This window comes from Coturnix japonica, chromosome 5 (genome assembly GCF_054131305.1).
Source record: "Coturnix japonica strain WE chromosome 5, WE-NBRP24, whole genome shotgun sequence".
In the NCBI taxonomy this organism is placed as follows: Eukaryota; Metazoa; Chordata; class Aves; order Galliformes; family Phasianidae; genus Coturnix; species Coturnix japonica.
The window spans coordinates 19,420,713-19,437,947 of record NC_140667.1 but is presented as its reverse complement, the minus strand read 5'-3'; the positions used below and the strand labels follow the sequence as shown (position 1 = coordinate 19,437,947).

Here is a 17,235-nt window from a genome sequence, read left to right as displayed (position 1 = left end):
AGCTTGCACATCTCACTGTATTCAGTAACCAAAAATAATTGCAAAAACAGAAACCACATTGTCATTGTCAGACCTTCAGAAACAACTGGCCAGTAGCCAGTGACCTGGTGGTGAACAGGTCATGTGTAACTCAGGCTTACTCAGTACAACAAGCCGCAGTAGACATGACTGACTGAGTGATGATGTCTCCTCTCTTGGTAGGACACTCCTTGGTGGATACAGGCATTTGTGGTGCAGAAATAAAGGGTTGTGTGGCCAAACCTTGCCCGGTGTACAGGGGCAGACCCATTCAGTAGGAGGTCAAGATATGTCTCACCTTAAGCTTGAAATCCAGTTCTGCCTTGTAGTTAGTTTTCTCACAGTCAATGGTAACTGTCCCTCCAAGCTCCATTGTCATCGTACCATATAAAATTCCTGAAAGTGAAAAAAGAAAACTATGAAAGGCCTCAAGTTGAAATGATCTGCTTTCTGAACTCAAACCGGATCCACACTGATGTGTTGTGACATTTGATATTTGGTTTTAAGTCTTTAAAAAACAGGATCTAAAGTTTCTAGGAAACGAGCATTTACTCTAAGGATGAGCAATCCTTCCTGAGTTCATAGTTGCCATTTGTTACACCAGCTAGGAAACAGCTTGGCTCAAAGGTGCCGACAGAGCCTACGTGGCAAGCTGAAAGCAGGACAGGACTAAAGTAAAAAAGTTGTGCCCTGTAACTTCATTTATGCTTGTGCTCTGTCTGTTTCTCACAGACTGCTTGGGGCAGACACAAGCTGCAGAGGGATTCGGGAGAATCTGGGGGACTGGCAATTGTGTAGAGCACTCCTTCGTATCTATTTACCTTTTTCTGGAAAGGTTATTTGTAATACAAGGAAAAACAACAACAGAAAGATTAATACAGACAAGTAGGTCACAGAGAATATAAAGAAGGCGCTGTTTTCAGGTTGCTATACATTCCATAAAGAATAGCTTACAGATCAACAATGGCAGAAAGAAAAAAATACACAAAAAGCAAAATTAGATCAAATCACAGAAGTGGTTTTACTACTTTGGTTCCAATGCCACCAAGGATAACTTCCTAAGGAGAAAGCCCTGGAGGTGCTCAAGGCCAGGCTGGATGGGGCCCTGGGCAGCCTGATCTGGTAGGGACAGTGCTGCCCACAGCAGGGGTTGGAACTGGCTGGGCTTCAACTTCCGTTCCAACCTGAGCCATTCTGTGCTTCTATGATTCGAAATGCAAAGTTATCAACTGGCAGCTATCCCTTGGGCTTCAGCGCACACTATGCTCAGTAGAGCCAGGATAATACTGTATTCACGCACAGTAACAAGTACCCAGCCTCATGGAGAAAGCTGGTGCACTGAGGAATATCACACATTAATGAAGAAAGCAGAAGTGAAGTCAGGAATTTTTAATCCTTTATTATAAAAAAGGCAGACAACATATTAATTTCTATGTTAACATCAGAAGAATTTCATGTCCACAGAAGCTCAAGAATGCTCTTTTCACCTTCACTTTATCAGCAGTGCATATATAGAGTCTTTTACAGTTTCTATGTAGTTTTGAAACTAACTTAGAGCAAGTCAAATTCTGTCCTCAGCTCTGTACAAACAAAGCAAAAATACTTCAGTTAGGATTACCAGTCCTCTGCTGGGCCCTGTGACTCACAGACAGAACAGCCGCTTCCTGGAACTACCAATTCCTGAAATTTGAGGGTTTTGAAATGGCAAAAGAGCCAGAGCAAAGTTAGCCCATGCAGTACTATGTTATCCTCTCTGTTTGTTCCTATTTGAATAGTCATAACTTACCTTTACAGTGGGCATATGGCATTGTGATTATGTAATCTTCCTCTTTGCTTAGAAACGTAAGCTTTGCCTTCCCATCTAGCAATGCAGAAAGTGAGTTACCTGGAATTTAAAAGAACAAAACCATTCATGTAAGTAATTATCAATACACATGGTCACTCATCCTACATTGGCAAAATACGTATACTTAAATGTAAGACACTAATGAAAGGAGTGACACGAGGATGCAGATAATTCAGGACCTGGTAAGTCATTCACAGTGGAAGACTTTGCTTTTGGAAGACCAGTTCTTTAAAGCTGTCAAAATTGCTACCTGATATACTTGCTTAAAACAAACATTAGTGTGATTTCTCTCAAATTGGCAGAAAAAGGAAAAACCACAGAGAGCTAAGAGAGGGAATCGGGGCATCCTAATAGATGCTCTAAACATTTTTTTGTACTTGACTCTCAACATACCCAGGAGTGATTGGAAAAAACAAAACAAAACAATCAAACAAAAGCAGTGTTACTACGTTACTTGGAAGATGGATTAACGTCTTACCATAAAACTTGGATCGTGCTAGAATGCTGCCAGAAACACAGAACCCATCCTTCCTATTGCTGACGTGAAAAGCTGACACTGGTGGATGATGGGAGACCTGGAAGAAATAAATATAGGCACAGACGAGCAGTTTTTATAAGTCAAGCAGCATCTTCAGGAGGTGTTGCACACACCCTGGAGAAGTGTTAAACAGAGACCACGGAACAGAACAGGTTCCTCTGAGCCCTTAATGTTATCATGAAGGAAAAGTTATGTATGGGAGATAGAGTTCTTCTGCAACTCTTCTCCTCCATGCTACATTTTCTTTTCCTTATGCATTTGAGATCACTTTAGGCTGTAATGTACACTATCGTATTTTCAACGCAATAAATGATAGTGCAGAACTTCTGGGGAATAACTGAATAACCTCCCTTACATGGATGCAGCAACTGAAACAAAGCAAAACAAACCAACCAGCCAAACAAAAAGCTTTGTTTAAATGTGGGAAAAAGAGTGTACATGAAATAGACAGTCCTTAATTCCTTAATTAAAACTACTAATCTCATACTAAATATTGTCAGGCCAGTTTCCTTGTCAGAATTGCCCTTCATTTATCTCCAAAGATATGGAGAAAAGACCTCTACTTATTCCTATTAAGATCACTATAAATAGTTTAGAAATAAAGGAAGATAGGATTTGATTATCTATTTTAAGTCCCTTTTGACAGTGGCAGCACAACCTACAACAATATTTTCTTAAAAGTAGGAAAACAACAAAGAAGAATTCCATGGGAAAGGTCTACCATTGAAGAGATTAAAGTTACAGATGGGACAGCTGCTTTTATCATCTTGAGTGCCTGCCAAAGTTCAAGTTAATCTCAGTAAATCTAAAAAGAAAAAAGACCAGTAGCTAGTTTTTAGCACTTCCCCTCTGGATGTCTAAACAAAACTCTCACACAATGAGATGAGAAGAGTGATCCTGAGGATGGAGGCGTAAATGGACTGCTGCCCGCAACACCTGAACATCCAAATAAAGTGACTCACCTGTTCTGCTACGTAAAACGTGTGACTGTTTGTCTGAGGGTGAAACCAACAGCAGCGAAATATCTCTCCAAGAATAGGGTTGTATGGCTTTTTTATTCCCTGAAAATAAAAAACCAAAACCTTACAAGATGATCAGACTTCTTTGTTTCTGTTACTACATGCAGCAGGTAGACATTGAACATGGCACTGAAGTACTCACAGGCATGAAAACTCCAGCATCTAAGGATTTATTACCTATTGATAACCAGTTTTGTCTTCTAACTGTCTAATGCAAAAGCTCTTAAGTTACAAAAACTATTTCATGCCCATTATTTACTCTTTGAAACCAAATGCAACTTCAGTTTCAAATAAATAATAATAAGTCTAAGTCTTCTGAACAACAACACAGGTGAAGTGCCAAAGGAAAGGCAGTAAGGAAATACACAACAGTAGCAGAAGATTTCAATGTCCATTGCAACCTGAAGTTTATGCATTCTTTTACCTTTGGCTTTTTGTAGAAGCCAGACAGATACCACCTCAAAACTTGCTTCATTCGACTGTATGGATCATCTTCAAGGGCAGCCCTGCAGGACAGAACATAAAATGTTTTCTTGCATGCTTTTTAAGACTGTTCACATATCACATTTATTTTATACCAGTACAATAATCTTATCTTCAATAGTTTTTCCCTAGTACTAAATGGAAGTAACTTCTGTGCTGCTGCCTGTGCAAAAGGTGTCTATCAGCACAAACTATTTTTCAATAATGTACTTTGTAAAATACACACCTAATCTCTTAAAAATGGCATTCCTTGCTCTGCACTCCTGCAAAAAGCCCAGTAAAGCCTCTGAAGTGTACTGAGTTTGATTTGATGGAAGTTCAATTATGTTCCTGTGGGACTGTCTCATCCAGATCTTCTCCACTCAAAGATGACGTGGAAGGTACAATACAGTTTTGAAAATCTACAAGGTTAAGCTACTACAGAATCCACTTAAAAAGAGCAGCCATTCATCAAACATATTTATTACAGAAAACCTTCAAACCTCTTTATTTTTTTTGGATCTCAGCACTGAGGAGGACAATTTCCTTAACTTCAGATGTGACCAATACCACAAACAACAATGCTAAAATTATCCAGAGGCACTGGAACAAACAGAAGTAAGCAGCGCTGCTTCTTGAACACTGCACACGCTGGTTTAAAATTCATAAAGCAGACCTCATTGAGAAAAATGGTCCTATCTGCAAGAACAGCGTTTTCTATTTTCTACTCTTGTGCTCCCAGCAGGTCTCTGTGCTCAAATCATGTTACAAGATACAACCAACAAAATTGTGCTGCTTTTGGGGACAGAAATGCTTGACAATTCTGTTGTTTGCTCTGTCCAATACCCCTCTGTACGTGAGTACACCAAAAGGTGGCACAGCTCTGCTGTGAGATTCTCAAAGCAATGAGCTGAATCCCCTAGGGAGGTTTGGAAAGGATGCGCTGTGCAAAAGCAGCTTTGTCTGGAATTTATATCTGTTTCCTTGCACTTTGTGGGCACCAGTCCATATGGAAAATGGCATAGAGCCCGAGTTGACTGACACTGAATTTCAGTGTGTTATCTGTGTCCTTCTGACAGCACAAGCACACCTCAGCCAGCTTCAAGCTAACTCATTTTCACACAGACAAGTGATGTGCCCACACCAGGCAGGCTTGCACTGCTTACTGGGAAAGCAGGTCGGCATGGTAATAGTAATCGGAGAGCTTGTTCAGGAATGAGCGTGGCTCCAGGATGAAGGTGGGCAGCACCACCCGAGACAGATCCATGCCAGGCCGCAGCTGCTTCAGCAGGATCAACATCAGGTTCTTGTTCTCCTCAGAGACAGTTTCCGTTTGAGATGATTCACCTGTCTACATATGAAAACGGAAGCTCAGGGCAGAAACAGTGTTGCCAGCAGGAGCAGAGAGGTGATTGTTCCCCTGTACTCAGCACTGGTGAGGCAGCACCTCAAGTACTGTGTCCAGTTTTGGGCCCCTCACTGCAAGAAAGACATTGAGGCCCTGGAACATGTTCAGAGGAGGGCAACAAAGTGATTTTCCATTTCCGGAACACACTCTGGTTCAGGAAAAGATTCACAAAGTATCCCAACAGGAATGCAGATGGTGTATATCACTAAATACTCATTTTCACCACTGAGCATCCCCAGCACCATCTTTTTGGCTACGAATCAGCCCTTTTACTCATCATGTACAAACATACCAAAACAACTTGTAGGTTGTGGGCAGTTTCAGAGTGGGGAACAACACAGCTCTTTTCATTTCATTGCTTTTCCTTTCTTGTACCATTCTTTTTATGACAGTCTGATGCAATACAATACACAGCTTGAACCTCCAATGTGTGGAGACCGTTAAGGAACACAGCACCACAGCGCCTTCTAGAGTTTGCAATATATATGGGCCTGCTTGAATGTCATTTTTTTCTGGGTTTCTAGTATGCACGTATTGCTAACGTAAACTAATGCCCCACTGAAACTGCTGTACAAGGAGCCACTCAGAGAAAATTATAGCAGAAAGGAAAAAAAGGGAAGGAAAAGGAAGAACTGGAGCATGAGAATAACCTCAGGATGTTTCTGGTTTGTTTTTCCCTCAAATATCTCACCCTGTACAACCCCTTTTAAAACTAGCTGTAACTAGAACTTCCAAAATCTATCAGCCTATTGACTGAAGAGGTGTCTTTTTTATATGCTAGGCCAACTTGCGCAATCTCTGACACCTGCCTCTGCCTGCAAACCTACTGCAAACAGGGAAGGACTGGTGCATATGCCCACACAGATGCACAAGCACGTGTCTTTCCAGTGCATACAGATGTACATACATACATGCACATCTTTCAAGTGAGCTTTCATAGCCATGCTGCAAATTTAACAGCAATAAATAACAAATGCTGTGATCCTCCGAACCTGAACTGTACTCAGAGAGACAGAGTCAGCTTAAGAAGCCAGTTAATGTCATTAATTGGCACGTATTTCACTTGATACATCTGAGCCCACTGCTGACAGCAAACGGCACCGCTGCACTCAATATACTTTTCTTCATGTTGCTGTCACCACTGCGGTGTGATCTAACAACCCAGCCCGACCAGTCTGTCTCCGGGGAAAACAGCACCATCTCGTGGCTAACGGGGGGAAGCCAACAAAGTACCGAATGGCCAGGGCTGAGTGGGAATCCCTGCCGTGCGACTGGGCGGAGTCTGATGGGACACGCACAGAAGGGGAGCTGGGTTTTATTGGTGTCTCTAGTCAGTAGTTCTGTTTCCAAGCACAGTTTCTATAGCAGGGGCTTGCACCTCACCCTGACACCTGTAATTTCAGCAAACACAAACGGGAAAGAAACAGCTTTCTAGGAAAGTGTCTCTCTCTGAAGCACAGATGTAGACAAGGGAATGCTCCAAGCACTCCTGGTGCTGGAGAAGGGCTCCTCTGCTGCCTGCATGCACTGATTCTCACCCCATAACACACTGGCTTTCCTAAGTTGTTCTCTTGCCACCTTTCTTAGAAGTGTCAGTGATATCCAGCTAACAAAGGTTCTTATGCGGAACAGAAATGCATCCTTCTGCTGTTAATAGACATGAGAAATGGCTTTCCTGTGAGAAATGGTCATTTAGGAATCAAGTGTACCAAAGTGTCCATTAGGACACGCAGGAAGGATGTTTCATGCATAATAAAAAAGAAAAAAAAAGTATTTTGTACCATGCAAGGATTGAGCATCCTAATTGGCCAGGACACATGCCCAGAATAATAATTCCCCCTCCTGCTGGCTCCATAAAGCACTGTGCCAATGCTATGCGCTTCTTTACTGCAATAACTGGTTACAGCAATTGTTGATGCTGGAGATGTGCCAAAGCCCAGTAGTGAAGCTGCTGTTCATAATGCATAATTATTAGAGCACAAGATAATTCAACATAATTTAGCAGAAAGCTGTATGCTGCTTTATCTGTAAAACACTGGAACTCACAAAGCTGATTCTTAGCTGCCATGCATCTAGAGGGCTTGAATAACAAACACTATGAACAGAGATATAGAAAAGGATCAGGCAGCGATTAAAATGACTTTTTCCCCTTTACCTCCCCAAATTCCTCATAGTTCTGTTCAACGTAAGTTGTCCCTTTCCCTTCTAGAGAAACCTCTCCCTGGATTTCCGACTGATCGCTCTCGCTTTCGTTTGTCTTCCGGCTGTTGTCCAGTGTTTCATTTTCTGATTCTTCCACATTGTCTCTCTCAGACTTGTCCGAAAAAGCATCATTTTCCAACTGCTGGTGGTTCTCCACCGCTGAATCATTCAAACTGAAACACACAGTTAATTATTCACTTCAATATCATCTACAGAATCAGGTTACTTCAGGCCTTTTAGACAGGTAAAAGCACCTCCTGGGACTCAAAGCAGAGTTTGCAGCCCAGGAGAGCCTAAGATGTGGGTTTTCTGAATAGCAGGGTTTTATCACAGCTACATTTCCAACCAAAAATCCTCCTCTCAAATGACACTTTGAAAAGTCTGCCATGGAGCTCCACTTTGTTGGCCTTATGCAAATTGCCACCCACCCTGTGCAGGAGCTCACATACAGAAGGGATACAGAGCACCCGCTAACAACTGCACACTTCTGACTGCACAGCTGAAGTGTGGATTAGGAGACATTCTTATTTGTACAGAAACAAATCAGAGGAACACAGCATAAGGGAAAAACATGCAATTATGACATAGATTTTTTTTTTTCAGTATGACTGCTACTTTTTTTCAGCAGATGGTGGTCCTAAATCAGCCCTACGTTAGAAAAGGCCAATTTAAAAAAGCAATTAAAGGGAAGACTGTCACAAAATCACACACAAGTCAACCTGGGAAACGTGCTGCCATTGGATAACGTTGTATGGAAGAACTCAGTTAAAAGCAAACACTGGCAATTACATGTAGCAAAGATTCTCAGATTATAGTAGCATCAAGAAAAAGCACAGAAGGAGCAGTAAGCCTCATGCTCAGTGACACAGGCCTTGCAGAGTAAGGAAAGAGCTAAAAATTCTGTCATGTAGCAGCTCCATTTGAAAAAGCAGATGTTTTTGCTGCAGGTAGCAAACATTATTAGATAGAGGTTCGACCCTGAAAATAATTCATTAAATGCCTGTTTCTCCAAGGGATACTTAGCAAGGCATTCAGCTTTCCCTGTTCAGACACATCTTCACACATGGCCTAGTCCAGACTGCAGATTCTTCTCACATCTTCCTCTGAAAATTTCTTATCCGAGACCTCATGCAAAATTGCTCTCAGATAGAACAATAAGAGAAGAATTCCAGCATCTACAAGGTGTTTCAGAGGATCAGAAAAGGCCCTGGATCTTGAAGAGCTTTGTTACCTCCTGAAGCTCTCCTTCTTCAACCCTAATTGCTTTTAGACATTACATATCTCACTTCTTTGTTATAGATAGTGACCTTCAGGTGTAATGACTGATAACCAAATACAATGAAAGCCTGGTGCACAGCATGAGTTTAACATAACTAAGAGGAAAAAAGGTGAGATCTGTAAGAGCAATTATCTCTGGATTCCTCAGCACAGATGCTTTCTGATGGTAGGGCAGGCATTAGTTGCGCACCATTCAAAACCTGCATTTTTCAGCTATCAGTTAAAAGTATGAGTGTTCATGTGTGGTTGCTTTGCTCACTCACCTGGTCCAAGTTTTCTCCATGGTGTATGTATGCTTGAAAAAGTTTATTGTAAAGCTTATGGTTCATGGCTCAGAAGAAGCATGTTTCTATTTCATATCAGTAAGGAGAGCATATGTTTTTAAGTTTCATCTGCCTCACGTTTACCATATAATTTGAATTTTCACTGGAACAAATGACTGCTTTAGATTCCTCTATATTTTCCTCCTAGTCCAATTCTTTTGCAAAAATATTTCTTTAAGATATTTCAGATTTAATCTAAGGGGAGATTAAACCAACATGAAATCACATTCCACTGTCCAGGATTATTCACCAGCCACAAACAAGGCAAGACTTAGCATCCCAGAGCCAAGGAGCTGCTCCGGAGAACCAAAAGGAAAACAGATGTTCTGAGGAACAAATTTGAGATGCTGAAGTGGAGCCAGTTATTCTACTCCTTCAAACAGAATTGTCAGTAAATATATACAATATGAGAAAAACAAAGTCCAGCCTGTGAGCTTGAACTAAAACCAGTGTTAAGATTTCTCAGAGTCTTCCAATGGGATTTGGACCTGGTTTGAAAAGCTAGGAAGGAATGAATGTACTAAAAGTCAAGAGCAGATTTCCATTTTACTCCTGAGCATGAATGACCCGGCATCTTTCACAGCTAAAGCACTGTTTCTGCGTACTGAATCTGCCATATAACGGTGTTTTACTTTCCAGTAGAGTTCCTGGAAACCTCAGTGAGTCACCAGGACTTCTTTGGGTTTAATGCTGCTCATCTACACAAAGCAAAAAAATAACTCTGGCTCTCACCAAACAAGGAAACAAGCCAGATTCCTTGGACTGCGTGACACAGAAGCAGCAAGAAACACAGCTTCATATGAAGAGTGCCTGATGCCCTAAAGGCTTCTTGTCTAAAAATCACAGATTTGCACAGTACTTTAGCCTTTGATTCAGAAGCACAACTCACACAGTTCATTCCCTTTCATGCTACTAAGGACATAGATTTCAAAATCACCGTATAATCTTGACTTCTCTCCCAGCAGGAAAGCAGCAAAGCAGCCAGCAGACAAATGCAGCTTTGGCTCAAGGGAGAATTTGCCTTCGTCAGTTCTCTTGGGTTTTGTTCTCTCTATAATATCCATCATCTCCCTTCTTTTTTCTTTTTGTTTCCTTGACAGAGTAGTTTGGCTAATTTGAAGATAGAGTTAAATGTAATTAACTGCCCCCCTTAACAACAGCGTGCCAGCTTAATTGGTATGACTCCCTGTAGGGAAGGCATTTAATTAGAATGATTGAATCCCTGTGATGAAACCACTGTCAGTGTCAAGCTAAAAATCCCTTGCTCAGCATTTCCACAGTTTTGGTTTTATATTCTCCCTCATTTAAATGTTCTTTATTCCAGCAGGGACAACAGAAAGTAATTCCCCTGGGCTTTAAGCACTGTAGAAAGTTTGTGTACACATTATAAGCCAGCGGCAGAAGTCATAAAGGAGAGAGAATTGTCCAGACTATCAGATGCCAAACCCCCAGACTGAACCAGACTCAGATAAAACCTGAGTTTGTCAGAAAAATCTGGTTCCAGTTGTGGGTACCATATTCTGCTGAAAACTCTGCCGGGTGTGCAGAGCCTAAGCCTCATTCAAGAGGGCTTTTAATGTTGGATAACTAAGTGGTGAAGAAGAGGCACCATTTTAATGTCATTTATGTATCATACGTCAGAGAAGAAATACTTCTGTACAGTTTAAACTCTATCTTCTGCATTTTCAGAAGCCATGGGTCTGACTGTAAGATCTCAGCGCTGTAAGCTTCACTTCAGTATTAATACTTCTATACGCTCAACCACCAGCTGAACAAAGTCCACTGCATTCACAGCAAGCACAGTCCTGAGAGCCTCTTTCTTACATAGAAAGAAATTAGAAAGTGGGGTATTACAGATGATGCCCAAGAAAAACAGCAGTATTTGCTCAAGTACTAGGGCAACACAGACACCACAGCAGTACATCTGATCTCCTTCTCTTCATCCACTGCTTCTCAGAAAAGCTCTTCTTCAAGTTTTAGCTTAAAAAACAACAACAGCAACAACAAAATCAACAACAAACAGCAGAATGCACACTGGGAATACCAGAGCCTGTCAAAGTAAAGGCCAGACCAGAACCCTGCCATTCAGCTTAGGTCCCATGGGACCAGTGCTACCTCTAGAGTCTGCAGAAGACTCAGGTCTCTGCTGTTACGCTCGTAACAGTGCAGAAGAAAATCACCCAAAGGTGAGATTCCACACTGTGAGACATCATCTGTGCAAACTGCAAGAATTGCTACCCTAAGAACTGTCTAATCGATCATTCATTGCTGTGAGCCCACACAGTCAAAGCCCTAAAAGTCAAATTCCTACCAGCGAAACCAGAAATAGACAGTATATATCCCCCAGTTCCCACTCCAAGGGCCAAATATCTATAACAGGGCTATTTTTGAGCTTGTCCATTTCCTATAAGCAACAAAGCCCTTCCTTCTTTTAAATGCTTTGAAGTGAGTTTTTACAAAATGCTGCAGCCTTACTAGGAAGACGAAGAGGGCACATTTTTTCCCTTATGTAAAAATTTATATGAGGCATAATGGAGGAAATTGGAAACAACTCAAAACCCCTGTGGAGAGAGAAAGTAATTATAAAACTAAGGATGCAGTATGTGCACACTGCTGACACAGTATTATTAGCAAAGAGAACACATTATTAAAAAACAGTTCAGACTCAGAGCCATATGTGCTAGTCAACAGACAGACACTGTAAATGATTGTATCTGCCTAACCACGGGTCTGCTTCAGTGGCTAGACTGCAGTCTTTACTCAAGCTCGCCATTTTCATGGTAGTACCCCTCAGACTGTGTTTTCATTCAAGAAGGGTACAGAAGAGAATTGCTTACTGTATACATGAACTCAACCGAGGTTTCTCCCAGGTTCCCCCACGAGGTGACAACAGATTCTATATTGTCCAAACCCACAGATTTCTGATGGATGCGGCAGAAGAATATAAAGGCTATTTTTTATATGGGTCTTAGTGGGCTCTGGCTATGTAACATTAAAGTTGACAGGATGCCAAAGCACAACCCATGCAACACCTTTCTCTCCATGCATTAAGAAGTCAGAGTCCCATCTTACTGAAAGAACTCCTGGTCTGAGATGGGGCTTGTGTGCAAGCTGTTGTTGAGCCCCCCATTTGCAGAATCACTTGAGCCATTCATTTCTCCATCCTTTCCCTGCTTGGAGGCACTGAGTCGGAAGAGGCTGGAGCAACGCAGGGCAAGTTCCAGAGCATCCAGCCAGCATCGGCCTGTGAAAACAAGGAACATTATTGAATCATAGAATCATGGAATCATAGAATGGCCTGGGTTGAAAAGGACCAAAATGATCATCCAGTTTCAAACCCCGTGTGATGTGCAGGGTCACCAGTCACCAGACCAGGCTGCCCAGAGCCACATCCAGCCTGGCCTTGAATGCCTCCAGGGATGGGACACCCACAACCTCCCTGGGCAACCTGTTCCAGTGCGTCACCACCCTTGGTGTGAAAAACTTCCTCCTAATCTCTAACCTAAGTCTCCACTGTCTCACTTTAAATAATTCCCCATGTTCCATTAAGGACAGGAGAGTAATTAAGACAACTCACACACTGCTTCAAGAGCTTCTTACCTGGGAGCAAAGCTTATTACAACTCAGGATGTCACTGTGTACAATAACACAAAATTATTAAACCATGACACCTATGTTACATTTTTCATCTCCATAATCCCTTGACTATCTAGTCTTCCTCCCCAGTGTGTAAGCACTGAACTAGAAGTCAACTTGCAGGTTGCACACTGGATGTAGTGTTTTAACAGGAAACACTCCAAAGAAGAACCAGGAAGATCAATACTGCCAGAGTGATTAACAGTAGGGGGAATTGCTTGTCAGGGTGTTTATTTTTCCCCTGGATTGAGATAATCAGGATGGAGCATCAGCTTTTCTTATCATGCTTATAAAATCTGCAAATGAAGGGCCTACAACACAAATATAAGAAACTATAAGTTTAGTGCAAAGGTGAGAGAAACCATGGCTCCTAAGTGCAGCCCTACTGGATTCTCCTAAGGCCTGCAAAGAAACCACAGACAGGAACCCAAACTGAACCTTGGCTCCTTTTCCAATGATCCACACAAATTCACAAAGCAACGTGGCAGTGCTAAACATCACAGTGCTGGAGCTTTGGTATTCCTGAATGCACCTGAAGACAGCCTGCTTCTTTCATGTGGCAAGGGCACCTGCAAATTGACTGAATGTTCAAGAACTGAGGTATCTAGGGAATTATCCTCTAATTTCTAGCATGTAAAACAGAGCTCTTGATTATGCTCCTCAGAACACATTTTGCAATAATTAGAAGTGTGCTTGAGAGGCAGGGAAGAAAACAAAGGGATTTTTGCTCTAACAACAGCAGGTGCTACCAACTGGATTCTCCTGGACTGTATCCACCTGGAGGTCCCATTCGGGAAATGTTTCCATTACATTCAGTTCCACCACATACTTAGCATCAAGCGTATGGATAAATCTCACTGGGATCCAGCTGGTCTCTTGAGCAGAATTCCTATCAACTTCAATGTGACCAAAATTTGGCTCTATAAGATCAACCAGAGCTTAAAAAATTAGCTCATATATATAAGGAAATGTCTAAAATGTGAGTAGCTGTTAGAGCTTACTTTGGTACAAAGCTACAACCAATAAGAGACTTCCAGAAGTTTGCAGAATTCCATTTGAATACTGAGCCACAAACACTGCAGAGCTCAGACACTTATTCCAATTTCAACCCCTAAATTCCTTCAGTATCAGCTTATGATTTAATAATAAAACCATACATACTAGTATATAAAAGATTAGGAAGGTTGAAGCCTGTTGTAATTGATTTCACGCTATTTTGTATTTAAAAAATATTCTTGCACAAAGGCTTTACATGCAGAGATTTATTCTCCTCTCGCCGTGCTGAGGATTTGCATAGATAACCCATTACAGTTAATGGCTGTGCTCAGAGCAAATCAATCCTCTTCTACACATCCCTGCTCCTGCTAACCCATCAAGATGAAAACCTGTTTCGGGCTACTCTGTACAAGCGAGTACACTGCTACTTGTGCTCATCTTCTTTGACTTTCCTCTCTCCTTAACTTTTATTTTCCCATCCGTGCAGAGTGAGGACTGCACCATCTGGCATTTGGAAACACTGCAAATGTCAAGACATTTTTATGTCCAATAGGCTTGTAGAGAGAGGTGCTTTGATAAGGGAGCTTGATTTGCAGCAGTAAGGGGGGTGCTCTCTGCAGCACTCCTGCACAGACATTCTCTTGTGACAGTCTTGCTAATGCACTGGCTATGTTTATGCTTTCTAACAGGGGTGACAAGAATACCCCAAATCTCCAAACCAGGACCTGGCCATCTCCCATACTGTGCTCCTGCAGCCCAACCCCTTCCCCCCCCCCCCCCCCCCCCCCCATCCCCCAAGGCTGGAGGCACAGCTGGCCAACCTGGATTGCCATGGGCATTCACTGGTACCAACACATGCTATGAGTGCTTACTACGTTGCCAGAAGAAATCATTACATAACATGCTTAAGTTTTATATTAATTTAGATGAATCCCAGGAAGTGGTTATGAGTATCCTGAACCATTTTGGAAGCCATTCTCAAGGAGTTTAAATTAAAAAAAAATAATAATAAAAAAAATAAAAAAAAATTACATTGTTTAATTTAATATTCCAAAGCAGTGACACAAATTTTAGAGGAACAGTCGTAATAAGAATACACCATGTGTTAGCATTCAGCATTACTTCTGCCCCTCAGCACATGGAAATGGTATCAGAACCTGCCCTTGTATTCGCTTCTATCAGAATTCAAGCGATGCACAGAAATCCCAAGCTAAGATTTCAACCATCAGGTGGCGCTATGAATCTAAACAAACACCACACATATGCACAAAAGATGTAGGATTTCCTCTGCACTTAGAAAGGTTGAATTCTCTGCAAGTCTCTGTTTCATTGCTACAGGCCTACATGAAATATTTTACATTTGAGTGAGCTTGCTACTGAGTAACACTCATCTTTATTGTGAAAATTACATGAAAAATCTATCATCTGGATTACTTAACTGCTTACATGAGATGTCAGCTCCTTCACTCAGGAACTGTGGAAGGAGAAAAAAGCACGTGGCTGCAATAATCAAACGGTCACCCACAGCCATGGCAGTCCACATGAAGGCTTCACAGACCTTAATTTTCACATTTTCTAATTCTGAATGGTTGACTCAAGACATATATATATATATATTTTTGTATGCAAAATACTTGGATCAGAGAAGGATGCGAAAGGTTCCTTCAGAGTGGAATGGCAGCACAATATGATCCACATAGAGGAAGCAAAATAGAAATGTGGAGGAGTTACAATGATAGTCTTTCATCCAAAGTTAACAGTTCTCAGTGAGAAAAACAACAGACAGAAAAGACATCCTATCTAGACAAGGTTCCCTTCTCTGAAGGGCAAAGTCAGTCCCAGTCAGATCACTCACACCGGCAGCAAGAACAAGGAAGATATTTCATATAATCTGTCTTTCAGCACCTGAGCTGCTCAGGTGATTGACTGTGTTTCCCAGCCACCCTTGGCTCCCTCCAGGAGCAATGGGAGAAGAGCAATCCCTTGGACATTCCTGAACAGACAGGAAGCCCTGCTTCTCCTTGCAGGACACTTTCTGTATCCACAGGGCTCTGCAGGCAGAGTGCAGAAACGAAGAGGCTGCAAGGCTGAACAGGAGTAAACAGGTGCTTGCACCAACTCTTTTTCTTCTTGGACAAAAGGGACTACTAAAAGCAAGTGACAAAAACACACTTCTCCCCCTTGGAGAAAACAGTGGTTGCTTATTCTGCTATACCAGTCGAATAACTTCATTATTCCTTGCCTTTAAACGGATCTTTAATTACAACAACATCCTACAGATAAACAACAACAACGATGAAACAGACAATATTGGAAAAACAAAGCTCTTCAGTTCCCATCATTCCATTTAGAACAACTCCATTTGATGTGCCAAATCTGTCTGCCACATTTTTCAGCAGCAGATCACAGAGGAGCCAGCCAATGTTCTCTCAGCACTCATCAATAACACAGATCCGCTCGAGATGGAATCATATCATGGCACAGAAGAATCTCAATCCAGGACTAAACTTTTTTTCCTTTGCATTTTTGTAGCTAGAGAAAAGCTGAGATGAATTTCTTACCAATTAAGACTTCAAAAGCCTCACACCTAGTAACCATACATTCTTTCAGACAGGCATCACTAAAGGATGATCATTCTTCTTCAATTATTAAAGTAATTCAGCTCTTGGCCTCGTGCCTCACACCTACAAGATAAATGCTTTTCAAAATGAACCTGAAGTAGGCTGCCACCTGGAAATGATGAATACTTGCTCAAGTGCACACAAATCACAGATGCTGAGGAAGATGCAGATTTGGTTCAGTCAGTGAACATTAAGGTCACCCTATTCAGCTGACTGCTTCTTATTTTGTGGTACCACTTTGGTGCTTATGTATATGATTTCTTGCACTCTGGCTGTCGAGATGCAAGGATGTGATTCCTCAGTTAGCTGCAGGTGTGAAGTATGCACCAAGCTAAACAAAGCCAGGTTGCAAATGCCTGGATCTTCAAGTGCTCTGAAAAAGCAAAGTAATATGAAGGGCAGACATAAAGCTAAAAAGATAGTTTCTAATTTTTTCCAGCACTTTGAGGGTCCAGTGGTATATTTTACTGCGAATACGATTTCAAATTGCAGTCTCTCCCTCAGTTTACTGTTTCTGTGCATGACCCTTATTTTAGTAACGTAATTTACTCCTCAGATCAGAGCATCCATCTTGAAGAAAGGGCCGAGTGCCTAACAAAAACTAAAGAAATAATGACACCACAAGCCGGAGCATCAGGTTTTACACGCAGCTCTAACCACAGAAGTCTAACCAAAATTTGCCTGGAGGAAGGGACAGACATAAGCAATGAAATACAAGTGTAGTTCACAGTTTCACTGTTAAGCCTTTAGCCCTTGGTAGCTTGCCACTTTGAGCTTCCCCAGTAACCCTTTCAGTAGCAGTGCCTATGACAAGGTGGACATCTGTGATGTAAGATACATACAGCCGGGCAACTCAAACTGTTTGGGAGCTGCGGGGCACTGATTTGG

At 41.8% G+C, this 17,235-nt stretch overlaps 1 protein-coding gene across 19 annotated transcripts in view; it reads right to left on the bottom strand.

Moving 5' to 3' along the window:
• Positions 1-17,235, bottom strand: part of OSBPL5 (oxysterol binding protein like 5) — a 149,562-nt gene that overhangs the window by 11,213 nt on the left and 121,114 nt on the right. For all 19 annotated transcript variants that reach the window (XM_015864185.2, XM_085548653.1, XM_015864189.3 and 16 more), the window contains 8 exons: positions 12,167-12,338; positions 7,447-7,666; positions 5,050-5,234; positions 3,846-3,927; positions 3,365-3,463; positions 2,343-2,439; positions 1,805-1,903; positions 317-414 (listed from right to left, as the gene is read on the bottom strand). In XM_015864185.2, the coding sequence (XP_015719671.1) occupies positions 317-414; positions 1,805-1,903; positions 2,343-2,439; positions 3,365-3,463; positions 3,846-3,927; positions 5,050-5,234; positions 7,447-7,666; positions 12,167-12,338 (1,052 nt within the window). The remainder of the gene's footprint in view (positions 1-316; positions 415-1,804; positions 1,904-2,342; positions 2,440-3,364; positions 3,464-3,845; positions 3,928-5,049; positions 5,235-7,446; positions 7,667-12,166; positions 12,339-17,235) is intronic.